We start from the raw sequence: 26,639 nt of genomic DNA on the forward strand, positions 1-26,639 counted from the left end.
TCGCCCCGCCCCCCCCCCCCCCCCCGGCCCCCCCCCCCCCCCCCCCCCCCCCCCCCCCCCCCCCCCCCCCCCCCCCCCCCCCCCCCCCCCCACGATCAAATCAAGGGATACGCGTTACAGGATGGAGCCTGGTTCGACATTGAAGCCGGACACCAAGATCGCCTCGAGACCCAAACAAAAGCGTCTCTATTGACCGTGTGACTCCTATTTGATAGATTTCTTCTTTCCTTTCGTAAGTCTCTTAATATAAAGAGACTTAATATATAGTGTTTGTGGCCACCTACTGCTCGCATCCGGACCACCTTGAAAAGCTCGTTACCTTGTCCTAATTATACATTTTAAACTTAGTAATCACATAAATCTAGGGCCGGGTTTTAAGAAATTTCTAGTAAGGAATCTTGTTAGAAGGCTACTGCTTTAGATGCACAATATCCGCTCATAAGCTTAGGATAAAGTCCTAACATCTTCATTATCCAAATAATGAAAACTTACTAAACCAAATGCCCCCTCATCTATTTTTAGGTCTATATTTCCATAAGTCTTTTATGTACCGGTTTCGGGAATTTGAGCACCTCTTGAAAAGTTATGCATTCCTTATTCATCAGGATAAGATTTATATATTCACAACGCTCACTTATGCAGCGATTGAATACTCGGATGCCCTTTATATCCATGCTGTGTCCATGCCGAACCCATCCATTCATCGAGTCGTTCAACGTTGATCTATAATGTGTACATGCCGAGGTTGAAATTGTTTGATGATGCAGTTGCCTTGGGGTTTAAGGTATATAAATACCAGCCGTTTCCCTACTTGAATCATCCAAATATCCCAGATCAAATAGAGTAAGAATGGAAGCAGCACGACAACTTTTGAGCGCTCGTGGGCCCATTGGCCTCCCTGGCCTCCTTGGCCTCCTCGTCCTATTCGTAGGCGCCTATGTTTTCTATGAATGCTTCTTTTCACCCATAGCTCGAGTCCCGGGTCCATTCATCGCCAAGGTCACTTCACTGTATTATCCATACCTCTCCAGGAGAGGGCACGTCCACCGTGACCTCGTTGAACTACATAAGAAGTACGGCAACGTGGTCCGTATTGGCCCGAACACAATGTAAGTTTATCTGGACCCGTGCACGGCGACCTGGTCCAGGTAGAGCTGACTGACGTGTTATTATACTACTAACAGAAGTGTTGGGGAACCCATGGCATTTCGAGAAATATACAGTACGACTGGTTCACTCCTCGTCCCTCATACCTCCCTAGGTTAACCACTGCTGTAGAAGCGGGGAACAAGTTCTATAAATCCCAATCATACTCTGTACTCCAAGGCACGCGACCGTTCGATCTTGCCGGCCAGAGAAACGAGAAGATCCATTCGGAACAGCGTAAACTAGTGGCCCGCTCTTATTCTATGGACTCTGTGGTTTATCTCGAACCTCATGTCGACACGGTTATCAACGCACTAGTAACCCGGTTGAAAGGGTTTTACGGTGAACCAATCGATTTGGGATATTGGATGCAATTATTTGCCTTCGGTATGAAACGACTTACCCCGACCTCAAGCATAATGTTACGGAGTTCGAACTTCATTTGTGCTGACTACTCCGTTATAGATGTCATTGGAGCTATAAGCTTTTCGCGACCATTCGGGTATGTCGAGGTCGGCGAAGACAACGGGCTTTTCCTTAGATTACAACGAGCATTGCGATCTCTCGGATGGGTCAAACATGCTCCTCGGCTATATAGATGGCACCAAACGCTCATGCCAATTATCGGAAACTGGTTAGCTAGTAATGATCGCAATACGTACTTTTTCGAGTTTGCCACCAAGGAAGTCCAGGCGCGCACGGATAGGGACGGGGACTACAAGGATATCGTCAGCCAACTCCTCTCGGTACAGAAGGCGAAGCCTGAGCTAAACGACACGAATATCGCCTTCATGATGACTACCAACGTTTTTGCCGGGTCTGACACGACATCAACAACATTGAGAGCAATAGTTTACTTGCTTTTGAAGCATCCCGGAAAGTACAGACGTCTGATGGATGAGCTAGAGAGCAAGAGACGGAAGGGAGAGTTGAGTCTTCCCATAACTTTCAAACAGGCAGAGTCATGCCCATATCTCCAGGCCGTGCTATACGAGGCAATGCGTCTATACCCAGCGGCTGGCGATATTCTCGACAGGGATGTGCCTCCAGGTGGCATGACAATCGACGGGCATTATGTGCCGGCTGGCGTAAGATCCCTTACCTCGCACGTATCCTTTGTCATGTATACTGATTGAGTAGACGGTGGTTGGGACTAGCGCTTGGGTTATTCATCGAACACCAGAAATCTGGGGAACAGATGCCGAAGAGTTTTGCCCGGAGAGGTGGTTGGACGAAAAGAACGAGAGCAACTTCAGTACGACCTCTTGACTATCCGCTCCAATGTCACTGCGGAAATAGCCACTGACTACTGATTTTAGAGCGGTTTTTCTTTGCATTTGGAGGCGGTTCTCGAACATGCATTGGTAGAAGTAAGTGTACCTAGATTTTCCCTGATCTTGAAACTAATATGTACCTAGACATCACTTGGTTGGAAATCAGCAAGGTATGTGACAGCATCAAAATCAAATGTATCGCTTGGTAGCTTATGTATCCTTAGCTTGTTCCCACCCTTGTGATGCACTTCAACATGAGGCTAGCTGATAAAGCAGAATTGACGGAAGATTGCGGGTAAGTCGTTTTTCCTATCTCTAAGGTTCGTACAGCTCATGTTTTCCATAGTACTCTGGTGTTTCTCAGTGGCTTGCAGGTTCATATCTCACCGAGAGAACTTGACCAGAAAGTTCTCAGCTAGGTGGCACCCGCCATAATGGCCACAAGGCTGCAAACGAGAAATCAGCATGGGATGGGAACATATTCATCGGTGTAAGAGAGGATCTCGTCATTGTGCGGGGGGAAGGGGGCGGACGCTGTCGGTTGCTGGCGGGTATTCAGGGCGCAAGGAAAATTATCTGAGATATTTCAAATTGTGAATGTTCTGGTATTTATAAAGTATGCATATTATTATCTATGGACGTGTCGTCTTAAGCTGGAAGACGTTTCCTACCTCAGTAAGAAAATTAGGTAGCAATTATCACGGAATTGGTATCTTATCCGACTCGCAGTTTTAATGTGACCAATATTCATAATTCCTAACAGACAGGCAGGTGCCAAATTCGATATATTATTTGGCCTTAGCTAAGCGAGTTAACTGGTCTATTATAATTCATCTGGACCGACTGCGTCTAAGTTATATACCGAGGAAGTAGAGTATTGGAAGCCAACTATCAAGGTATTTTACTTGCACATCGCGCCGTAGCTATTGTCAAGACATGCTTCTAGAGGACGAAACCTTCCTGAATTAAGTATCTTGGAATATTTAATCCTAAGCTAAGTTAATAGGTCATAATTGGTAACCAGTCCTGCCACCCCCGAATTATAAATTGTCACGCATCTTCGAAGGTTACGCTGCCAAGTCTGACTATCGGGAACCCGAACCTAACCAGAGTATGAGCAGCTGACGGTGGATCCGGAAGCTGAGCAGTCCGTCAAGACCTTCCCGCTCTGCTCGATATCGATGATAGTTGCACCACTAGTTCCGGTGCCACCGTTAACAGATGCGCCAGTGAATTCGATAGATCCGAAGTCCGCAAAGCTGACAAGGCTGCCGCCACTTTCAAAGTCCTCGACAATCCATTCGGCGTTGGTCTGGCAGAGTGCGTCGGACTCTCCCGAGAAGCTGTGAGTGACAGATTTGCCAGTCGTCACGTTCTCGACGACGGCCGTTCCGGCGGACTTGCTGCTGGCAGTTACGGTCTATGGGGTTGTTAGCACCGGCATCGAGGTAGGAGGAGACGGTAGGTATTGATAGAAGTCCTATACGTACCACGGTGATAGTGTCACCAGCCGAAATGGGAATGCCAGAGAAATCGTAAGCCTATATTGTCGGGTTAGCATCAACGCTTTGATGTGTGAGCTGATCGTATAGGCTGTTTCCCGGGAAAAGATGTTGAAAGGCCCTGATGGGAGTTCTGAAGGTCGGAACTATCACTCACATAGTCAGGGTACCACTCGTACCAGGCATCGTACGACACCGAGGACCCCTGAACAGTGAAGTCTACACCAGTCTGCAAGATGGCAGTCTCGCAAGTATCACCGTCGATACCGACCCAAGCGGACGCGGAATACGTCGTTGAGCTGCTACCGCCCGAAGGTGCCTTAGGCGTGGGGACGACGAAGGTGCCGGTTACGGTCTTGTAGCCGCTGCCAATAAGCACAGCACCGGCCCAGTTGGAGCTGTACTCGACGTGAGAGGTACCATTCTTGGTAGTTACTCCTAGCTCGCTGTCAACGCGCTGGATGGTGTTGGAAGATCGTCCGAGTCTTCTCTCAGCAATGCGGTCGGCCGCTCGCTGGCGGCGCATGGCAGTGCCGGGGGCGGCAAGCACCATGTTGGCGCACAAGAGCGCACTTGCGATGATAGGAATCTGCATCTTGAATCTGGTAATGGGTACACTGGCCAAGAAAGCAAAGATGATGTAGGTGTTCTATCGGGAGAGGAACTAGAAACTGGTGGCTTGGGATGGGTGACTGAAGTTTCCGTGACCTGTGGTGAGAAGTGACGAAAAGAAGGGGATATCAAGAGGAATTAAATAGTCCTGGCAAAGTCCTTACAAGTCCGCGTAGAGCGAAGAGAGAGTCAGAGCGCGGTAAACAGGATCAATACCTAATCGTCGGTGACAAGTCGATGCGAGCTTCCTCTAAGGCATCATCACGCCGACATCTGTCGAATGTGATATGTCCTAGACGTCTTCGTGACATGAGATGCAAAGACACCTTCCTGATATATTTAGGATGGCCGCCTCAGCTGCCAAGGGATGGCTAAGCCATGCCAGCAAAGATGCATCATCTGCCTAGTTTAACCTAGCGGGCATTTGGGCTTCCGTTTTCCTGCTGGGAACGTATACGTACAACGCCTGACCGGGCCTCACGGGGAGATAAGGCTGGGAAGCTGTTTATCTTCAACATGGCCATGTCAACATGTACGTAGTAAACCCCGGCCACAATGCTGCCGCGCAAGGCTAGCCCGGATGAGCGATGGTACTCCGAACGAAGGTCGTTTGCGGGTCGAAACGCTACGCTGGCGAACTCCCAGGAACGTGCCAAGGCCAGTTGCCGCAATCATTATTGGTCGGAGTAAAATACGCAAACCTTGGCGATAGAGGAAGGTAGCATTGCCCAGCCGGCTCCTCAGACATCTAGATGAAATCGACATGTAAGTCAGCGAGTGGGTGTAGTGACGGGAAGTATGACCTGCGGACAGGTTATTAGGGAATAAGTGGTCAAATAACTCGTGATAAGGGAAAGAAGAGCATGTGGAGGGTAGCAAGGGTTCCCTAGTCCAATCGTCTAATCGTATGAGAAGTATGGCACAAGAGGGAGAGAGATAAGGGGTAGAGAGACATCTGGGCCAACCGGATCTGGCGAGGCTCGAATGCAGAATACAACAGAATTAGAACGAAAGAGGACGCTGAAGATATCGAGACTACTAGTGCCACTGATGCCGAGAAGCCCCTGAGGTTAGTTGGACCTTGATATCGACGTCGAAACAAGCTTTACCCGCTCAGCCGCCAAGCAGTCAAGCCATGATTTACAGCGCCTAGACCGAGCCAAGTGAAGATTATTTATTTCCCGACAGGCAAGTGATTTGCATTCCTTCCGCTAGGCATATTAGTTAATGGAGTTGATGTTAGCCTGGCTGGATCTTGATCTCCTTCTAGAACTACTGGAATCGTTGTCGACCTGGTTGAAGTTGGGAAAGATAATCCGTCCAGCCCGACTCGATCGGAATGCAGGCAGACCTAATATTCGGACCGACTCCACCAACACATAGCAGGGCTTATAAATAAAGGGACACTACCGGTATGTGTGTATGTGTGCATGTGTGTATGTGTGTACGCAGCACCCCGCGCAGCCTTGTTTATTTACCGGGATCCTGATCAGCCAGTGTTATCTCTTTGCCACAATGTTCCCCACGTTTGCGTCTCGGCATGCATACCTCTTTACGTGCTAGGTGCCATGGCGTATATGGCTTAGGCAGGGGGGCGACGTACGGTACGGCATATCCCGGTGTCATATTCCTTGGCCTCGACGGGCCAGGGTCACGCCACCTCCCCAACTGTACCTAAGGGGCAGGGGGGTGGTATGTATCTTAACTGGCACAAATCGGCACTATTGGTGTATTATCTGATTCCGATCTTAGCTCAAATCTTTTTATGTTAAGAGGCTCATCTTATGCCGTTAAAATGCACGAGCACCTATAAGCTGGGTAAGAAGTTAAACTAAACGATGTCTATTGTGTACGTACTTGGGTTTTTAATAACTTCACTCAAGCCGTGTTTTTATCTTCCTGCGATTTAACTAACGTCATGCTCAACATACAAACCGCTAGTGAAGAGTTTCAGCCCCTTTCTTAGATGGTCCGAGATACAAAATAACTTGGTCAAGCGCCCCGGATATTGACCCCTTTCGTTCTGGGGAAGAAAATTACAAATAAAAATAAAAATAAAAGAAGAAGAAAAAATTAAAAACCTGATTACCCTCCTAATTGACGCTAGTCTTGAGAAATAGTCTAGAGCACGAAGAATGATAACGATGGATAATTTACGATAACAAGGGGTTTGATCATATCCAAAAGCCGACATATTCACGTGCCAAAGTCTTCCGTCTACCTAGGTAAGTCACCGACCTACCTACCTACCTGCATACTCTGCTATTCGATCCATATAAGACCGCCTCTATGGAAATAGAAATTCCGAGATAATCAGTTTAAAACCACATATTAATTCCTTGTATGCGTTGTATACCTAGCTAGGTATAGAACGGAGAAACACTCCTGCTGGTGTCGTTATACTAGAAAAGCTTTCGTGGAAGAAGTACTTATGAGGTCTTATGCCTAAAGAAAGGGGTTTTTCTTCTCGTACGAGGGAGTGCACTACTGTCGGCGAATATGAATAAGTAGTTGTTAGATATCCCCCGACGGACATTAATCATCCTTGATACAGTTGACGCGTTTGTATGGGGCCTAGATCATCTTTGATCAATCTACCTGCCTGACTGGGCAACTGGCTGCCTCGACCAACAGAGTATATACTGCTTAACCGTAAATGGTCCCAAGCGAAGTATGTATGTCTACCACTGAATGAGACATAAACTATTGCGAATTATCCATCCTTGAATTGAACAATAGATTACGTCTGTCATGAATCGAAGAGGTCATCCCATAAAAGCTGAAACTCGCTCGCCGGGTCTCTTCTAAATATACCACCGCTGCCCCCTGGCGCCAAGATCCCCGAGTCCACTCGCGGCTTTTTCGAAATCAAAATGTCAGAATATGTTCGCTAAGATGAGGCTTGTCTCTAAGATGTCGTGGATTTCCTACGCAGATACGTGGCCCTGCTCGAAATAGAATGAACGCGTCATGCATGATTTTCGTCTGTTCTTCGTAATACGTTGACAACCAGCACTCCGCCATAAAAACAACGAGGTTCAAAAAACCTCTCGTTATGTAGAATAGAATAAATACCAATTCCAACTAGCGTCGCACGAGATATGAATGACATGGCCATGTATAATGAACGGCTCTTCATCCACCTAAGATTGCTCTTGCCATGGTATACCAGACGCTGGTAGAGAGAGATGCGCAAAGCTTTGTTGAACAATTACAGACCCGAAGATGATTGACCGACAGGTAGCCAGTTTGGGACCATTTCGGATCTTGAACTTATGCTGAATACTGTTCGAATCTCGTGATCTAGCTTCATATGGTATTCTAGAGTACGCGGCAAATATAAGAACGGGTCTTCTATGGTAGTAGTAGAAGTATCGCCACCTATGGGATTGAACATATTTGTTTTGTTTTTATTCTAAAATTGTTGAACTTCACAATGAAGAAAAGCAGAGGTAACTACCAACCTACTACGAAAAGCACTTTACATGGCATCTTCCGACCCAACAGTATTGAGTCCATTTGCGACTAGAGAATACAGGTCTTGTCTAGCAAGCTTGGTCTTCGGCTACGCGGGAACCTCTTTTAGGAAGGAGTTCTAATTAGGAATTCTAAGTATGTATTGGGAGTAAATACTCTTTTGGCTCTATTAGGAAGTTTTCGCTCCTTAGAAAAGCCGGAAGGGACAAAAGAGAACTTTTGATGTTACATGCTCTTCATTACTCATCTATATGGTTCTCTTCGTCCCCAAATGTTCCGAAGAAGGTGGAACAGCTTGGTCATTCTAAGTTGAGTTAAGAGAAGGCATTGCAGTCCCATGTCCTGGAAATATTTCCTAGTAACTATCCCGTCGGAGACGAAGCGATATTACGTGTTCGTTTGGGTATCTAAGGGAAGCCGAAGGTTAATAGGGGCTAATAATGTGTAATGTGAAGCGTCTTAGCTGAGCAAACATGTTGGTCGGCTTAGTGTCTTGACAGGCCTGAGATATTTGACGTGTGAATAGATCAACCTGTGTGAAGATAGGTTCAAACAGCCGCAAGTCTTTTTTATTGAGAGCCTACGTAGTCGACAAGTTGAAGCTTGGTGTGATGTTGCTACCGTTCAATGATAGTGAAGATGCTAGGAACATTTGGGGGCTTTATGATACTGAGGCATATATTTGACTTAGAGAGCCCGTTATCATAGCAAATGTCTTTACGACAACGTTAAATACCATTAACCAGACACGCTAATCGCATGCCCGCATACCTTGTGTTCCTTCAAGTGAGTTGGACATCAATTAATTGGGAACCCGCCCTACGGAACTTATGAAACTAGCGTGTGATATTATAGCAAGTATCATCTAAGGCTCTTGGTGGCTGTTTAGGTAGTGGGTGAAGTAGTAAGCGGTAACCGATAAAAACATGAACCATAGTTCGGTATCACCTCGTTGGCGAAGATGAACATCGATTGATGAACAATTCGTACACATGATGCCGACCCGTGTGCAGCATAGTTGAAAATGGTCGGGATGTCGTCTCATAACCTCGTCTTGTAAGCATAATTGAGGTGTGATGAATGGGCACCTATCACCTGGAGGTTGGTTGGTATTCGACGTCGGAACAAGGGGAATTGACCCCTTCTCACCCTCTCCTAGGAGTGTGCGGCGTGTAGGGCTATATCTAGATAATCGCATTTACTCTAGTACCTCACGCTAAATCCTCTTGTACCAACATGTTTCCCCAAGCAAGGTACTGCTATCGCTCATTACCTAAACCGTGCCGTCTCGTACATGCTCGTGGGTTTTCTCCGCGTCGATAGAGGTATCACTTGAGCCGAAAACTGTAATCAGGATTAGCAAGCTTGACATGACAATGCTAAGGTGTACATTTACCAGCTTCCATTTCTTCTAGAGATTTTCCCTTGGTCTTCACATATTGTTAGTATGTTAACTATTATGAACTGATTCGTCTAGAGTGTCTTACCTCCTTAATAACAAGCCACGCATATACAACCAGAGCCCAGTTAAATATGCAGAACATCAAAAAGGTTCTCCAGCCAATATTGTTTATCGCATGCGGAGTAACCTGGGAGAATACAAAATTGAATAGCCATTGAGTGGCCGTCCCGACTAAAAAATGTCAACGATGAGTACCTTATGGGGAAAAGGGGGTATCACCTGCGACGCCCGCTTCGCGTATCCTGGAGGGAAATATTTCACTCATGTACAGCTGAAATGGAGCGTTAAATACCTCTGAAAAAAAAAAAAAAAAAAAAAAAAACCAACACAAAACAGGACGTTGCTTACCCAAGGTACTGGTCCCCATGATATGTTATAGCTCACTGTTCCATCATGAAATGTTAAAATCAGGCAAATCTTGTTACTGGACATTTAACGATGGGCACTGACTTGCTTCGAGGTAGACCATGGCTACTGCCGCAGCGCCGGTACTAGTTAGGGTTTGAGAGGCAACCGGAGGATGAGTGGCTGTTAAACAAGCTATGATGAGCATGTAAGCACCCATAAGGAACGCTCCTCCGATAAGTGAACCACGGCGACCGATCTTTTCGACGAGGAATAGCAGGAAGAATAGACACGAGACGACTTTGACAACACCGAAAAACCCGCTGATCAGGAGGCTCTGGTCGCCAGCACCAACCGCTTTGAATATCTGGGGAGCATCTGCGGAAATCAGTTCTACCGAAAAATGTTAGAAATTTCGAGAGCAAACATACAGTACGCCAAGCTGGTGTTGCCAGTCAGTTGTACGCCTTGTCTCGTATTAGCGTCTTTCAAATTAATGAACTAGGTGAGTTTGGTCATACCTATCTGCAGGGTGATGACGATGACGAAGCGGAAGCGATTCGCCGGGAGGAGGTATTCTTTCAATGTAAGGCCCTCGGTAACGCGTTCTTCTTCCTCGATGCCCGCTACGATTTCTGCAAACCTATCCATGGTTGTCAACTCGTAAGCTAACAAGCGAGGTATCATCGACGGCGCAGAACACCATACTCTTCTTTTACTTTGTCACTATCTCCGCCGCGGACCCAGACGAGCGACTGCATTGCCTCTTCCCTCCTGCCTGATCTTGCAAGCCACCGGGTGCTTTCTTTCGTAAGTAACATTCCCAATCCCAGTATGCCGCCAGGGACGAGCTAGAAACACCTTCCGGATTAGTCGGTGGTGCGTTTACGTGACTCTTTAGGAGCGGGAGGAGGTGAGAGGAACATTAATCCGGCCGATGTAATGTGGCGGTAGATAGATTACTGACCTGGAGACCAATAGGAATCTGCCACTGCTGCGTCTTTGAGCCTAGATGTTGTGATACACCATAGTCGACCCAGTAAGAGGTCATAACTCCCAGCGTAAAGAAGAACTGAAACATGCTTCCCAGCTGACCCCTAATCTGCTTTGGCGCCATCTCCGCGCTATACACTGTAGAGTGAAGTCAGTACTCGCACCCCCAAGGTGCGCTGGCGGTTCACCGAAAGTTTGGATTGCTTTCTAGGGACTGGAGCCTTTCGAGAAGAGCATAAGCCTCGTAGCAGACTATGAGGCGACCGTCGGCTCCATGCTAATTACTCACTTGGAATGATGACTGTGGCCATTCCTACTCCCACCCCGGATATAACGCGAGCGACGTAGAAAGCCGCCAGCGAGTGTGTATTGATGACCTGGATGATGGCTCCAATGTTGAAGATGAGCGAAGCTACTGCGATAGACCAACGACGTCCGAATCGGGCAGTGAAAGGCCAGACGAAGAAGCATGAGAAGAAGGCTTGGTCACCCAATTATTAACACTTAAGCTTTGTTCATGACTAGATCTTAACATACCCCCGGCCTGTAGAAGACTCGTCGCATTAGAGCTTACACTAGCTTGATTTGCCGTGGTAATGCGAAAGTCATTCTGGAATGATGGCAGTGTAAGGACGCCACCGACCACGCCAGTATCGTAACTACGGACTCCGAGTGAGAAACATCGATTGAAATTCGAGGACGAGTAAAACAGAGCCGTGAGAGGATCACGGCACGATGGACGGCCGTATGTAAGTGTGCGTGGAGTAATCTTGTTAAAATTACATAGGACTGGGCAACTAAGAGACAACTTACGCGAATAAGAAGCTGCCAATACAGCAAAGGGCAACTAAATACCACGCTCTGAACAAGCCTAGTTTTTCACCCATGGCTTGAATTTATATCGGTGCGCGAAAGACTACGGTATCTTTTCTAAGCCTAAGGAAACTTATGTATGCCGATGCTTTCGAAAGCGATGTGTCTCAATCTTTCACGAGCTCGTTGTAGACGAGCCTTGTCAAAGCGTTGATATAAGCTGAACGATGATGAGAGAACCGGCGGCACAACCGGGTTACTGTCGTCTGTAGGATGACTGAGATATATACTACCTATCTATATTGGCGCTATACGCACCATTTTGAACGAGTGGGTTTCTTAGAGTCGACAAGCACCAAGCGATCGTGGCCGGCGCTGGTTAGCGAGAGTACCTACATAGCAAGGGGTCTGTGCCTAGGTAGGTACGAAATACGGATGTGTGTAAGCGAAGGCAGTGTATGTACAGACGTTGCTGTCGTAGGGATTCATTGAACTTCAGTATTGTGTCATCTGCGCTAGGAATTGCGAGCTTCCAAACCCCTGCGCCCTAGGCCAATTGCGTGCCCTAAGCAGGTAGATTATTTTGGCATGAGGCAGGATGTTGGTGGCACGATCCTGCAAAATACTAATTCACAAGTGTCAGCTCGTGTGGTTGATCAAGGGCCGACGGAGGATACGACGAAAGAGGAGAGAGCTCCAAGAGTCCAGGGTGTTCACTGTTCAATAAGCGTCCCGAAGGATTGGGTCGAGTGAAATCCGGTAGAAATGTTGTAAATGGCGGACAATTAGCAGATCATTAACTCCTTTTCATTGGATACCCCACAGACATGGCCCTCTATTCCCCCACAAGGACCCCCCGACCGACGTTCATGATCTATTTAATTAGGCAGAGTTCTCTCCCGGCCAGCTCTGACCAGCCCTGACCAGCCCTGACTAGTGCCATCGTGTGGTTACACTTGAGTGGAATGCATTGCGTCTTGCTTACGGCTCTCGGTCTTGTCGGTCTGTTCATTTTATGATTGGGCGCTTATGTTCAACCTTTCCCATCCCCTAGTCCTCAGACGATATTCGAACACCAGAAGACTTGATCACTGTTAGGAATTCATCCCGTCCTAGCTGACGGCGTGTTGGTTGTGACCCATGAGTGGGGGGTATGATTATTGCCACCAATGACCGAGGCTCTGCGTCCTCTGCGACCTCTGCAGGTTTCTAGAGACCTCCATGAGCCGCAGAGCTCGCAGGCCAAGCCTGGGGCAGTATCTTCACCTATATCTACACCGCATCCGTTGAAAAAGCGAGCAATCTGCTCTCAATGTAGGATAAGAAAAGTAAGTGAAGGCTTCCTCAATGCTGAGAAGACGACGTAAAGCCATCCAAACCTCTAGTAGTAGACATGTAACTCACGCATATACTCGTCGTCTCTAGGTGCGTTGCGATGGCCGGCCAAATATCTGCCAGAACTGTGATCGGCTGGGGTTTGAGTGCTCCTTTCAGCAGTCACCTGGCAAATCGCCAGGCCAATATGTCGTGAAACTACCCGAGAGGCGTCGCCGCATGCAGGCTTGCATCCCGTGCCATTCTAAAAAGACCCGCTGTCTTGGCGAGTTGCCGAGTTGTTCCAGTTGTGTCAGAAGGAACCGGGCATGCGTCTATCCTAGGACCAAGAAGCACGGCTCTATCGCCAGTGGAAATAGCCTCGCTGAAATATCCGGGGCCGACGACCAAGCTACCCAGCAACGCGCCGGAGATGCTTCCCCTGCCCAAGGAGTCGAGATGGTGGGTCCAACAGAAGGGCCTGCGCTCGATCATAATGCGGCGTTGGATCTGATGGAGGCCTACTTTCGACATCTTTATCCCCTCCCGTCGTTTGCCTTTCTTCACAAACCAACAGTCCTCCAGAGGTGTAGAAGCCAGACAATAAACGAGACTCTGAAGCTGGCTATCTGCGCCGTCACGGCGCTGCAGCTCCACCGCACCTCGCTATGTCACGATCTATGGGCTCAACAGGCCGAGCAGTCGATACTACAACAGATGGGGCGACCATCCATCTTCAATTTACAAGCCCTTCTTCTCGTCATCCGTTACAGGATCGAGAGCGGCGAATTTCCAACAGCATTTATGCTAGCTGCGTTAGCTGCACGAACGGCCTTAGCCCTTCGTTTAAATTATGAACGTCCGGAGCTCTCTGATGTTGCGCAAGAAGCGCGCCGAAGACTGTTCTGGGCTCTCTACTTGCTCGATGACTTCTTCTGCGTGGGACTCAGGGAATTCGAACTATGCCCGGAGGAGACCATACACCTCCAACTGCCTTGTGACGAGGATCACTTCGAAGCAGGCCGGCACGTACATACCGGCGTGCTGCGACACGACCCCAGATCATCCGGTGATACCACCGTCGTCGGCTTACGAGGCATGTCCTTGCGGCTGACATCCGTTCGCCGGGCTGTTATGAGGTATGCTGTTCCTTCTCCTCCTCTTATCTCTGTCCTCAACCCCCTTACTTTTCGCACCGAAGCTTACGAAAACGTCGCATAGATTTAATCGCAAGGTTGGGCTGGGCGATGAGTTGTCTTCAACGATTGGGGAAAGCATCCGGCGGTTCGAAGAGGAGCTGGGATGGCTCAAGGCGGCCCTCAGACCAAACGACCAATATTCGGTGCCCAACCTAACATCGTCTAAGTGGCAAGCGCAGCTCATAATGTTGCACATGTCGTGGCATCAGTGTCATTGCGACATGTATCGCCTCGGGCTAGACGGTTATAGTGAGGCAGCTCCCTCGCCGGTGCTTCTCGCTCTCCACCCGCGAGACCGAACGAAAATGCAACTGAAGTGTCTCGAACATGCTGAGAGCATCATTCGAATAGTTTCCGACTTCTTAAATCATGGAGATGGTGAATGTCTTCTAGAACGTGATGCTGCTGTTTGCGCCTTCGAGAGTGCTCGATTAGTCATGTTTGGTTCTCGTATCCTAGGGGCGGCTTCTAACTTGGATATGGCTGTAGGCAAGGCCAAACTGTCGCATAATTTGATCACGAGATTTTTTCCATACTCTGCCTCGACGCAGCCATTAGTAAGTTGTCAAATCTCCCGGCCTGGTGAAGCTATCTTGGGGGAATGCTAAGCCTTCGCAGCGAAAGGACCTGGAACGGCTGATAACAAGCTACTCAGTCCGTCTCGCCTTACAGACCCAGGAAGCATTCTCGGAGCCGGACCCGCCATCAGCTCGATCCTCCACAAAGGTTTCACAGTACGCGACCTCTCGCCAGCGTCTCTCAGTTCAGAGCCTGCTGCTACAGTCAGACTTCGTCGACGATAGCAATGAGATTGCCGGTCCTACTCAAGCAACCGAGATACCGCCACCTTCTGGCGGCATGCAGACTGCTCACGTATCTGCCGTCCCTAGAAATCATCCGTGGGGAACGGCAGGACCGGGGAACAGCCAAGTTCCACCGGCTGGTTTGTCCTTGGACGCCAGGCAGGAAGACGCAGGACTCATCTTTAATCCGTGGATGGGATTTACTGGGTCGGAAGATATGTATGGCGTGTCTGGTCGACCCTTAGGAGCGGACGACGAATTCTGAACAAGGGAGATAGGGACTCGCAGTAGAATTAACCTTAGTTATCCATATTATGAGCTGTTAGTGCACTAATAAGAAGTAAATCCACACACCCGATCACTATTACATGGCAAAATCTACGTCTCGCAATGCTCCCACTTGTCTTGGACTATGATTCCTACCTGTCATTATTCCGTATATACTACTCTGCTTGTCATCAACTCAAGCCACTGATTCTGAAGGGTAGACTGAAGTTTCAAATTTGTATTTAAGTTATTATTAAAAACCCATATTTATTCTATAGATCCGGGTTTGCTCGAGGCGGTATCATTTAATGATGCTTGCTGTTGCTGCTAGTCGACGAATTTCTTTTGATCTCGTCACCAGTGAATTTCCTATGCGAGTTTGATAGCTTGAAGACCGTTGGCGTTGTCTCCTCATCTGTATGGCTTTCTTCGTCGGCGTCTGAAGTGTGTATGTCGCTGGTTTCGATCTCCGCATCTTGGTGAGGAGCTTGCTGCGGGGAAGTCATCGAAGCCGTCTCGGTAGTGTGACCTCCAGCACTATCATCGACAGGTATGGTAAATGTCGTCCAAAGTGTGGATCTTTTGGGGAGAAGCTCTTTTGCATTCTTGACACCAGAAGGTGTTGCGGGCTGAGAGAAATCAAAAGAGTCAGGCTCCGTGGTGGAAGACAAGATGGGACTGGTCCTGGGTCCTGTCTGTAATATGTGGCCTTTTGGGAATCTCTTGATCTTGATCTTCGGTTTTGCGCGAGTGTGGCGCGTGGTCATCTCGAGACGTTCCTCCTCATCCGTATCTTCGTCTGCCACCTTACACGGATTTTCATTGGCAAGGCTATGATGAAGCGAGTTTAGAAGATTGCTTCCACTAGACCGTCGATGGCGATATTTCAATTTGTCCTTAGACGAAAGATGCCACGCCTGGGTTAAATTGGGTGCTAATGCTTCATGGCTTTCTCCATTCGTTCTCGCTAAAGAACCGGTTGCCATCCTTCGTAGGTCGACTTGACTCTTGCTAAATACGACACGGGCTCGCAATGCATGAACAGCGCGGTCGAGAGCGAGTTCGACAGCACAACGGTCACGCATACGAGATAATTTAGGCCAGGTTGCTCGCTCGCCTAATAAGCATGAACGCACCATGAACTCGGTTGTCGGATTCTTTAGCACCTTCGGCAAATCCCAAAAGCCCATGGCCGGAAGGATATTGATGTCGCCAGAATACTTCTGGCTCAGGATCGACCGTAGCTTGCTGACTAAAGTTGGAAAAACGCCAATCTCGGTCATGAACTGCATCCGATGTAATGCTTCGCTCTTGGCCAGGGTGGTGATTGTGTGTAGCCAATCCGACTCTTCCTTGTAGATTGTTTCGTGGCGTGCGCCGGAGGGCGGGCACGTTACGTCGTCTTTGGCAAGGAAGGGAACGACGTGGGGATTAACCTGCGAGACGATGAAGTGATTGACGTTGAACATTTCAGCCAGTCTCGTCATTGGGAGGTCGTTGTCGACAGATCCGTCGATCCACATCTGCGGAGTAGGATTCCACGTGCTGTGCTCACCTGTCAAGGGGTTCTTGACTAGCAGGGGTGCGGCACTGAAAACGAGCGGAACAGAGCACGACGCCGCGACAGCAGACCATATCATAACGTTAGGTGCCGTGACGTAGTTGAGCAGCCGGGGTAGCTCGTATATGGAAGCCGAGGAGACACAAATGTTGCATATCCTCCGAGTACGATAATATGCTTCTTGAAATGTGATATCGCCGAGCAAGTCGCGCATCACACGTGTCAAGTGCTTGATATCGGACCAGTTACCCTCCGTGAGCAGTCTTCGTAGGTGACCTGAGAGACCGTCCTCGTTACCTTCCTCCTCGAACACGGCTAAATCACCGTGTGGAAATTCTTTTAATAATTGAGGGATCTCGTCGTCAGTCCTCGAGCAGACGACAGAGCAGACGATAGAACCAGCAGAGGCTCCCGAGATTATACGTGGCAACAGCCTTGCTTCAAACATAGCTTTCAAGACCCCGATGTGAGTCATGCCAAACGTGCCTCCGCCGCTGAGTAGGAGGGCGCTCCGGCCGAAGCTCTGGCGAGCGTAAAGCACGGCGTCTAACAAGTCCTTGGGACCCAAATCATCCGGGAGGCGATGCGCGCTCTGTTCAACCAGGGCCGCAATGGTTTGCAAGGTAGAATCCACGTACCGCTCGATCAACTTCTTGGTACCGCAGTAAGAATGGCGATAGAGGTCGATATTGCCCATGCCGGCTAGATCGCGCGAAAGTGCTGTTCTGATTAGATGCATCATAGCTCGTATATCGCAATAAGCGCGGGCATCGTCCAATTCCTTTAAGCGCTTTTCTAGGAGATCGGGATTATAGTCGCCGGACGATCTATCCAACTTCCACTCTTCGTTACCCTCTAGGATGTCTAGCTCGTGTGCTACTGCGTCCCATTCTTTATAGGATTCGGCACTCTGCAATCGTGCGGACAGGATTTGTTTGCGCTCCTCGAGCTGTCTTCTGCGTGTTCTCTCTACGGACGTGAGACCGTCGCGAAGGTAGAGCAGACCGTCTAAGACCTTACAGACAGGATCTGCGTTGGAGGATGGACAATCCGATTGCCGTTTGCCTTTATGCAGATTCTTAGGGGTGGAGGGTCGGAGCGAGGGGATAGATGGAAGGATGTCTACGGTATGCGACATGGTGTAAGCTCGAGAGGAGAAGGAGGTGCTGTCGCTTCAACGTGCTTCTAGGCGGACTTCGCATCCTAGCTCAATCTACGTATGCGTGCATGTGTTCGTGGTAGTGGTCGGCTCTTGATCGACTCCTGAAGCGAGAATCGAAGTTTGGATAAGGTGTAGTGCATAAGGGGGGATATTGTAAATGACGACCAACGAATTTACTATCTACAACTAGATGGATATTAGATATTAGATATCTAGAAAATGCAGGAAGGTGAACGTAGGGAAGTAAAGATAATAGCAAAGTGTAAAATATTAGGTGTAAAGTATGGAATACATGTAGATGTCCACCTTGGTACGCAGATAGGTGTCTAGAAGGCGCGACAGCCCTTTCTAATTTTCATATAGGAAGTGAAGACAAAAAAAGGTTTAAAACGAAGATAAACGTCAGAAATGCGGAAACAATGCCAGGATCCCTATGTACTAACCAGCCATGTGAGCAATAAGCAATGAGATCAGGTGGGTCAGAAGACAGGGATTCCATCTCGGTGTGGGGTTACATGAGGGGTAGCAGATATGGGGAAGGGGTAGGTACACAGATATGCATGCGCATCAACATTGGAGGTAACTACATACTACCTATGTACATACCCACTAGCCACATATATTCTAATTATTAGACTATACAGACATTTACCGTGGGCCTATCGTAAAACTGTAGCCACGGCACTGCACGCTATACATACATAGGTACCTAGCATACCTCATGTCGACATCCTACACTACAAACTAGGTAGAGTAAAAACATGAATAGGATAGCGTCGCCAGAGATACATAATAACTTTCATCAGGCACAACTAATATGTCAAAAACTGGAAGGTTGGATGGTGGGGATGGTGGCTAGCTTCAGTGTCTTGAATCTCTCACTATGAAATTTCTATCAGTCTAGTTGCAAAAGAGAAGACAGAATCTCGAAGCTCATGTGCAACGCCTTCTTCTACCCAGAAATGTCCGGCCCCTGAAACTTCTACGTGGCAGAACTGCGAGCCTTCGGCACTACCTAGCTGTGCGATCCAGTCGCGCATTTTCTTTACGGCCAGGAAACCGTCTTGATCTCCGAACACGACTAGAGTTGGATTCCTTACGAGTTTCATCTCAGCTTCGGCCTCTTCACCTTCCAGGTTTCCCCCGTGGTTGCCAGCCGACGACGGAGACACCCCTCTCTTCCTCTTCGACCAGCTCGCAAACGGACTTGAGAAGGACATAGTCGCTAGATTGGTAATGATACCTAACGGAGGTGAAATTAATAGGAAAGCACAGCGAAATCGAATTAGGTTGTCCACGCTCTCTAGGAATGTCTCGTCGTGATTCGCTCTTCCAGACCGCCCAACAGAACTATGATCATGTTTTCGATGGATTAGCCTATGCCGTGATAATATTTCCTTGACGCCTTTTCGGATCCTCTCTTCCCGATCAGGAGAAGAAAACCTTGGTCTTTCACGAGTCTTTGGCGGTGTCGTGTCCTCGTCACCACCGACACGTAAGCCTAAAGACTTCCTCGGCGAAGAGGGAGTAGTGATCATGATATTTTGTTGTTCCGCGAGGTGTTGTGCTCGCAGCCTGATGTCTGCTAGTGCGGTATGAGTGGCCGGCGAGGCGAAGTCGGACAGGAAGGAGTCGAGAGGGGGAAGCTGTATCGTCACCAAGGCACCGTACGAGTATCCGGCGAGCAGTAGGGTTGGGTTAGGGTTATGCCGAGGAGGGCGCAAGTAATGCACGTAGTGAACGAGGAAACCGGTAACGGACATGTAATCGGCGCGTTCAGGTTTCGATGTCCACGAAGTGCGACCGCAAGAAGATGACGCGCCTCTATAATTTTTAGTTGAAATGTTAGTAATATGATTCTAATCTTGCGCGTAAATGCCTTCTCCCTCTCCCCTCCCCTCCCTCCTCTTTTGTCTCTCCTCCTCCTCCTCTTCCTCTTCTTCTTAACAAGATACGGCACGAACCTGAAATTGAAGGTCGCAACTACGAAGCCAAGATTAAGCAGTGTGTTGGCGACAAGATGCACAACCGGGTCTTCGTAAGATCCTCCCAACGGCGCGTAGGGATGCGCAACGACAGCGGCGTGTTGGCGCCATGACGTATCGGAAGGCCCGAGAGGTCCATTCAAGCATGCGGGATGATAAATTCGGCAGTCGAGCTTGGTGTTGTCGTGCAAGCTAGGGAGCGTGAAGCTCAAGCTGGGGCGTGGAAGCATTCTTCAATTAACTCGGATGCAAGAAAATTCATCATGTTAGGCTCGACGGGTCGTGGATAAAAAGAGTCAGCAAAATTAAAATACAGCCCTTGAGAACGACATTCCGCTTAACTATGTACGAGATAAGTCGGTAACATGTTCGTCTCGCTCTTTGGATAGAGCCTCGTCTATAATATGGGGGATTGGGGATAAGGATGGAGAAAGGGTGGTGGGGAGGGTTGAATACATCATACTTCACATGCTTGGTGTTGATAAGCTAGGACGTGGTGTCATCTTGAACTTTGGCCCATCAGGCTCATTAAGAGGCTAACTACATATGGTATAGAGGCATGGGTAGAGGATGAAACCTGCAGGTACATGGTTACATAAGTACCTTATGTACCTAACACATATTAATATCTCCATGATGTCAAGTACGTTGATTATACAAGTATTGAAACTGGCAGACTACCTAGTGGTTTAAGCTGACTCTCTATTGAATTGATCCAATATATTGTCCATATATATAGGTAGATAGCGAAAGCATCAGTTGGTATCTCAACTATATCTCAACTATATCACTCGCCAGGTAATCGAGGACTCTCTACACATGCATCATCCGTGCGCCTTACCAGAACCAACGCCTATCCAGCCAATGGTACTATGTCTCGCCCCCGAATATTGCTTATGTATGAACAAATGGTGTTCCCATCCAGTGATCTATTATCGTCCAGCTGATGCCTCTAAGATCCCGCAATCCCCAATCCGACCCTCGAGCCGAGTCTCTCTGACCGCCCTCCATCGCGCTCGCGATCAACGGTCGCCCTCATCCGCCGTCCTTCCATTAAACCTCTTAATCCTCGCTTCTGCAGGCCGATGACGCTACTCAGCTCTCCGTTCCATACCTCCCTAACTGCGCCACGCTCGCTGCCGCCGAGCTCACTACTCCACTCGCTACCTGATACACTCGTCGTAGCGCTGAGTTCTTCCGGTTCTGGTCTCGCCCCCGATACGCTGGTATTGATCCGGAGACCTTCTAAAGCGCCACTTGCTTCGTCGGTACTAGACTGAGATACTGACATTGATCGGCCGTGGAAAGGAGCGATAGAGCCGCCAGCCCTGGATGATTCAGCCATATAAAAGTTGGGGTTCATGCTGCCATCAATCCCGCGACCTCCACCCGCTGCCATGGCTGTGGCGTTGAACACGGCTGCCGCGTTGCGCGAATCAAGGCGTGCGTGAAGACGTTCTACTACGGCCTCTAACAGACCATCTATCTTGTATGGTCGTGCAATCTGCAATAGTGAGCAGAGGATTTGCGGTGTACAGAGGGGAGACGACGGAGGAGGTAGTGCTGACGTGTAGAGGAAATGGAGGAGAGCCTGGACCGTTGGGCATGTATGGGGGAGATATAAACACCTAGGTCGAGAATTGGGCGGCAGCGACGCGGGCGTTGGCGCTGAATTTATCGCGGTGATATCCGCTGGTCCACTACCACCGGATGTAGAGGTACCCGCCGTGCTGGGTGGCTTAAGAGATCCAGCGGACGACGCGTTATTCAATGTGGTAGCCATGGATAAACCGCTGTCACCGGCGCTCCTGTTCGATTGCGTGATCGTTATAGTAGACATACGAGCGCCTGCCTGTCCGGACATGCCCGTTCTCAAGGTTGCCGAGTCGCTACCATCCTGTGTGGCCGCACCTTCACGGAGCAGCTGCACAAAGTACGGTCCCCACCGCCGTGCGACTATTCGGGAGTTGATAGGTATGCGCTCTCCGTGGAAGCATAGTATATCCATATCTGCTAGCTCCCGCAACGCTAAGGCTTTCTCCCCTAGTTCTTCGGCGGCGCGCATATGCGATCTGCCCCCACCAGTCCACCCAGCCTTCCTGGCTATGCTCAAACCGGGAGCCGTAAAGGGACTACTGGAAGATATAAAGCCTGACAGTGGCGACGTCCTACGCGGATTATCATAGAAACCAAAGGCTTCTAGCTCAACCATACAGACGTTGGAGAAGTTGATTCGACGATGATTATAATCATCTACCAAGCTCCGCTTACGATTGCCGAGAATTACGAATATATTCCGCCTATTCCACAAGACACCTCTGTTCCAGCTACCTTGGCTGAAGACGCTGCCGCCGGTGTCGATGCGCACCCAGGTCAGATTCCGAAGATCTAAAGCCCATAGAGCATATTCCTGCTTCGAACTGGTGAGATACGTGCCACTAACAACAAAATAGGTGTCGATAACACCGCCGTTCGGGAACCGCAGTCCGGGAGGAGAATAAGTCCCTGCCATCGGCTTTTCAGCAAGCGAGCCATCCGAGCCCCGAATTTGGAGCTCCAGCTTTACATCGAGAAAGTTGTAATTCGAGTAGATGAGCATCGACGAGCCCGGTTCTTTAGCCTCTTGGCTGATTGCGCTCTCTTGACGAGAGCTACCGATATTCGCCTTGCCGATTTTTGCAGTCACGCTTGGCGGCAGAGGAGCGACTACACTCCGATATGCACCGCAGGATTTCCCAAGCGATTGCGTCGAGGTCCATTTCAAACTGCGGAGGTTAAAAACACTAATCTGCTCGATATAATGATTGGCTCCATCTTGGCCACCAACCACCACCATCTCAGCACCGCCGGCACCGTCTATGCTAATGCCGATCCGGCCTTCGTTCGGATTTCCGGTAGACGGATTGTGCTGGAGGGCAGACAAGGGCGCCTTGTGAGACGAAAACGTCGCAGAAGATGACAGGATACAGGCACAATGGGCATATCGGCCCTGCGGAGCATCTTGAGAAGGGACATAAGTCCACCTCTTGCTTGGAACATCGTAAATATATATATCAGACATTACTGTCACTTCGGGTTGCTGGTCCGGGGAAGCGGAAGTAGGCTGGGTAGCAGTTGGCGACATGCCTCCGTAGCAGACCATCTTGGTATCCCCCAGAGCACACATAGAGTGAAAGTAGCGGGGCGGAGGAATATCTCCCGTGGTTTCAAGCTTGCTCCAATGTCTCCTGATGAGGTCCAGCTCGTAAAGATCCGAAGTGAGGGGAGCCGGCCTACTTCGAGATAATATCCGCCCACCGAAGACATATAACTTATCCCCTAAGACCGTGGTCGTGGCGCCCACCAGAGGGTGAGGCTCTTGACCAGTAGTACGATGAACATTGCACATCAGCCCGGACAGGTGAGCAGAAGAGCCTGAAGTCGCAGGAGTGCCAACAGCTGTACCGAGAGCTGGGGTCCTGCTGGTTGACGCAACCGGAGGAGAGGGACCAGCCGAGAGCGGACCATTGCTCCGGGGTGTTAGGTTATCCTTCTGCACGTCCCCACCGTCAGCCCTCGAGGAGCTAGCTATGCTACTCTGGCTGCTGCTCATGTCATTTCCGCCGCTGTACATCTGGTTCGAAGCCATCAACGTGTTCGAATCCATAGTGCTCGTCTGATTGTCCACGTTTGCCTCGTTGGCGGTGTCGTTATCGAGTAGAGCAGTCAGGCTGTCTTGCAACCGGCTGGACGATGCCGAAGGAGTTACAGGACTCGAGGGAGATAATGAAGGGGGCGGTGGCGCTGGAAGTGGTTTCTCGAGACTGTTCTGCAAACTCAGATTTCTAGCATGTTGCGGGGGTACCGGCCTCGGTAGAAGGGGTGCAGAATTGACCTCTGAGGCTGCGGAGCTGGTGGTGGACGTCTTGAAGGCCAGTCTCGATGGTGCTCTTGCAAACCTACGAGACTCTTCCCGGGTAGGGATCGCTTTCCTGAGACCTCGATAAACGTCGGAGAGGAGATCGGAGGGCGACTTCGAGGAGGTTAACCGACGGTCTTGGTCGTCGGATTCACTCTCGTGCACGGCGTCGATCGGTTGCGGACTATTTTGGCGGTCTAGTTGATTGGGAGTTAGACTAGAATTAGATGCAGACATGTTTGACCACCTCCCTCTTGACCATAGATCCACGGCAAATTTGTGAGGCTGAAGAAAGGAGCTGAAAGGGTAAGGAGGATGAGCCTCAGAAGCAGATAGGCGGATAGGCAGATAGGGTGCCAGGAACCTGGGTGAGTACTACTCTGTTGCGATGCTAGGGCGGCCGGGGGAGCAGGGCCGGAGAGGTAATATTAGAAGCGGAAATACTGCGTCAGGGTTGAGAGAAAGCAGGGGACCTTTTTTCTTGCCCCCGACAGCCCGATGATCCAAGGTTGAAACGGAGACACGCTGACGACGGAGCCAAGGCTAACTAAGAAGCCACAAGGCGGCTCCAGACCAGGGGGTGTGTGTTCCACGAGAAGCTTGACGAGCATGGAGAATTGCTGTACATAGTGTAGAGGCGGTATGGGACTATGGGACTATGGATACGGGAAGAATGGACGACAGTATTAAGGTGGTTCGATGACATACCTCGGTTTTTAGTAGGCAAAAAAGGCCCTCTTGGTCGACGTCGTAATTGGCAATCTTAAATACTCCGTCGGCGCGTCGGCGTGTGCGTATTTCCCTGTCTTCTTTTACCGCCGCCTTTTCACTCTGTCTTGCGCGTTCTCACTTTCGTTCGCACAGTCTACCTCTGCCTTTCTGTGACTTCTTTTTTTCCTTCTCGATTTATATTTCCTTTGTATAAACCGCTGAGTAACCTAGGCACTCGAGAAGCCCGGATTGTATCTGATCGCACGGACGTTCGTATTCTGGCTGCTGGATATTATAGTACTATTGTAAGGGGGGAAAAGGGGGTGGAGGCCAAGTTTGAGGTTGAGGAGTTATGTCAATTCTTAGGTGGGGAGAAACATTGAATTAAGGCAAAGTAGTGCGTTGATTGATGAATTAAATTTAGATCTTACTGCGTATTGTGATGCCTTAGTACCTTTGTGCTTCGCATGCGAGATTTATGCAATAATTGGGCAAAGCACTAAAAAAAGGTGCGGAGACGGATCCTGGATATACCCACGCTACGAGGAAACTATCGGCTCAGCAAACAGGTAAATTCTTGCTTAGCGGATAAGTACATAATATACGGCGTTGGAATTAAATTTCTACCTACCAAATCTTTGATTCGTAAGTGAATAGGTACCTTGGGACCCAGCCTCGAATAACCCACAAGCCACGTTTATTACAGGGATTATGAAGCATTGATGAATTCACCTCCTTACATACATGTATGATCACATGTCTATAACATCACACTGGATATACGGTGACTAGATATAAAAGCTCTAAAAATGTGCTTCCTTTTCATCGCTTTTCAAGATTTATTCCAAGATCGGAGACCTAATTAGGAGACAAAAAATACGTATGTGCTTCCGAACGTCCTATACAAATATATAAATTAATGTTTGATGTTTAATGTTTGAACCAAAACCCGAAAAATTTACTTTATATCGTACATTGGCATATACATAGGGAGGTAATAATAATGGACATTCCAAGCTGAAGCGATACAAGAAGGAAGGTTAAAAGTTGGAAAATTCTTCCTTTCTTCGTTCGATATTTTTTTTTATATTATTTGTACCTAATTTGAGAAGCGTCAAGCCAGGGGTTCATTCTTCCATCGGAAATACCCTACGATACGACATCTTAGGCAAGCTCGTCTAAGCATCTCATATACTAATAATACTGCTAGGTTAGAGCTGTGCAACTACCTCCCACATGCCACAACCCAAATTTTTACGAGACAGTGGCCTTCTCCTTAGGTAGAGGTGTGAACCTAAGATATGGCTTGACGGAGCGAAATTCGGGGAACAGTTCCTTAGCCTGTTCATTCTTGACGCTGGGGTGAACGATGACGTCGTCGCCGGGAACCCAGTTGATCGGCGTGGTGATCTTGTGCTTGTCTCCGGCCTGGAGGGAGTCGACGATGCGCAGGACCTCGGCTGAGTTTCGGCCAGTGGAAGCTGGGTAGGACAGGATGGTTCGGATGGTTTTCTTCGGGTCGACGATAAACACAGAGCGAATCGTGAAGGCAATTCCCTTCTCGTCAACGTTGGTAGTATCTTGGTAGTCGATCCTAAACGTCACGAACGTCTCTATTAAAACTCAATTCTAGACTAGTCAAGGACGCGTGATTGGGTACTCACATGTCGTAAAGATAGGCAACCTTGCGATCTTTATCGGCGATGATAGGGAAGGCGACGTGACCGCCTGTAACCTCATCGATATCCTTGATCCAACTCTCGTGACTGCCGCGGGTATTGGCGGATAGACCGATCAGCTTGACACCTCGCTTGGTGAACTCTGGCTCGAGTTTGGCAAAGGCACCGAGCTCTGTGGTGCAGACTGGGGTGAAATCCTCCGGGTGGGAGAAGAAAACAACCCAACCGTCGCCGACGAATTCATGGAAGTCGATGGGACCTTTGGTAGTCTCGGCTTGGAAGTTAGGAGCGATAGATCCAAGGCGGAGGCTAGGGTTGGCAGATGAGCTAGATGTACACCGAAGCCACGGAGCTTGAATTGGGGGGGGGGGGGGGGGGGGGGGGGGGGGGGGGGGGGGGGTGGGGGGGGGGGGGGGGGGGGGGGGGGGGGGGGTAT

General features: G+C 49.2%; 8 protein-coding genes across 8 annotated transcripts in view; 2 read left to right on the forward strand and 6 right to left on the reverse strand.

The window, feature by feature from the left end:
• Window positions 1-647: 647 nt before the first annotated feature.
• F4807DRAFT_448810 (cytochrome P450) lies at window positions 648-3,137 on the forward strand. Its single transcript, XM_047999956.1, has 9 exons — window positions 648-1,109; window positions 1,185-1,222; window positions 1,279-1,533; window positions 1,612-2,234; window positions 2,287-2,401; window positions 2,466-2,516; window positions 2,565-2,590; window positions 2,645-2,715; window positions 2,767-3,137. The coding sequence occupies exons 1-9, from the start codon at window positions 850-852 to the stop codon at window positions 2,837-2,839; spliced, it is 1,512 nt and encodes a 503-aa protein (XP_047848644.1). The 5' UTR covers window positions 648-849; the 3' UTR covers window positions 2,840-3,137.
• Window positions 3,138-3,354: 217 nt separating this feature from the next.
• On the reverse strand, window positions 3,355-4,633 carry F4807DRAFT_448822 (peptidase A4 family-domain-containing protein). The gene is made up of 3 exons (XM_047999957.1): window positions 4,080-4,633; window positions 3,911-3,961; window positions 3,355-3,840 (listed from the first exon to the last, which is right to left on the reverse strand). The coding sequence occupies exons 1-3, from the start codon at window positions 4,515-4,517 to the stop codon at window positions 3,523-3,525; spliced, it is 807 nt and encodes a 268-aa protein (XP_047848645.1). The 5' UTR covers window positions 4,518-4,633; the 3' UTR covers window positions 3,355-3,522.
• Window positions 4,634-8,607: 3,974 nt separating this feature from the next.
• Window positions 8,608-11,797, reverse strand: F4807DRAFT_374087 (putative MFS sugar transporter). Its single transcript, XM_047995715.1, has 13 exons — window positions 11,625-11,797; window positions 11,349-11,470; window positions 11,101-11,292; window positions 10,786-10,949; window positions 10,527-10,669; window positions 10,340-10,461; window positions 10,250-10,285; window positions 9,924-10,196; window positions 9,822-9,856; window positions 9,693-9,744; window positions 9,499-9,644; window positions 9,408-9,441; window positions 8,608-9,355 (listed from the first exon to the last, which is right to left on the reverse strand). The coding sequence occupies exons 1-13, from the start codon at window positions 11,696-11,698 to the stop codon at window positions 9,285-9,287; spliced, it is 1,464 nt and encodes a 487-aa protein (XP_047848646.1). The 5' UTR covers window positions 11,699-11,797; the 3' UTR covers window positions 8,608-9,284.
• A 658-nt stretch (window positions 11,798-12,455) lies between these two features.
• Window positions 12,456-15,336, forward strand: F4807DRAFT_374570 (fungal-specific transcription factor domain-containing protein). Its single transcript, XM_047995717.1, has 4 exons — window positions 12,456-12,952; window positions 13,050-14,077; window positions 14,160-14,694; window positions 14,756-15,336. The coding sequence occupies exons 1-4, from the start codon at window positions 12,794-12,796 to the stop codon at window positions 15,203-15,205; spliced, it is 2,172 nt and encodes a 723-aa protein (XP_047848647.1). The 5' UTR covers window positions 12,456-12,793; the 3' UTR covers window positions 15,206-15,336.
• A 49-nt stretch (window positions 15,337-15,385) lies between these two features.
• On the reverse strand, window positions 15,386-18,302 carry F4807DRAFT_448846 (patatin-domain-containing protein). The gene has a single exon (XM_047999958.1). It carries the CDS (start codon window positions 17,904-17,906, stop codon window positions 15,513-15,515), a length of 2,394 nt encoding a protein of 797 aa, XP_047848648.1. The 5' UTR covers window positions 17,907-18,302; the 3' UTR covers window positions 15,386-15,512.
• A 289-nt stretch (window positions 18,303-18,591) lies between these two features.
• On the reverse strand, window positions 18,592-20,378 carry F4807DRAFT_374901 (Alpha/Beta hydrolase protein). The gene is made up of 2 exons (XM_047995719.1): window positions 19,895-20,378; window positions 18,592-19,754 (listed from the first exon to the last, which is right to left on the reverse strand). The coding sequence occupies exons 1-2, from the start codon at window positions 20,143-20,145 to the stop codon at window positions 18,812-18,814; spliced, it is 1,194 nt and encodes a 397-aa protein (XP_047848649.1). The 5' UTR covers window positions 20,146-20,378; the 3' UTR covers window positions 18,592-18,811.
• Window positions 20,379-20,479: 101 nt separating this feature from the next.
• On the reverse strand, window positions 20,480-24,205 carry F4807DRAFT_374913 (uncharacterized protein). Its single transcript, XM_047995720.1, has one exon. The coding sequence runs from the start codon at window positions 24,048-24,050 to the stop codon at window positions 20,868-20,870; it is 3,183 nt and encodes a 1,060-aa protein (XP_047848650.1). The 5' UTR covers window positions 24,051-24,205; the 3' UTR covers window positions 20,480-20,867.
• Window positions 24,206-25,272: 1,067 nt separating this feature from the next.
• The window catches only part of F4807DRAFT_448852 (mitochondrial peroxiredoxin PRX1), a 2,026-nt gene continuing 659 nt past the window's right edge, over window positions 25,273-26,639 (reverse strand). The window contains exons 2-3 of the mRNA XM_047999959.1: window positions 26,189-26,512; window positions 25,273-26,118 (exon numbers count right to left, since the gene is read on the reverse strand). Coding sequence (XP_047848651.1) covers window positions 25,779-26,118; window positions 26,189-26,512 — 664 coding nt within the window. The 3' untranslated portion in view covers window positions 25,273-25,778. The remainder of the gene's footprint in view (window positions 26,119-26,188; window positions 26,513-26,639) is intronic.

This window comes from Annulohypoxylon truncatum (assembly GCF_022578515.1).
Source record: "Annulohypoxylon truncatum strain CBS 140777 unplaced genomic scaffold F4807scaffold_70, whole genome shotgun sequence".
Lineage (NCBI taxonomy): Eukaryota > Fungi > Ascomycota > Sordariomycetes > Xylariales > Hypoxylaceae > Annulohypoxylon > Annulohypoxylon truncatum.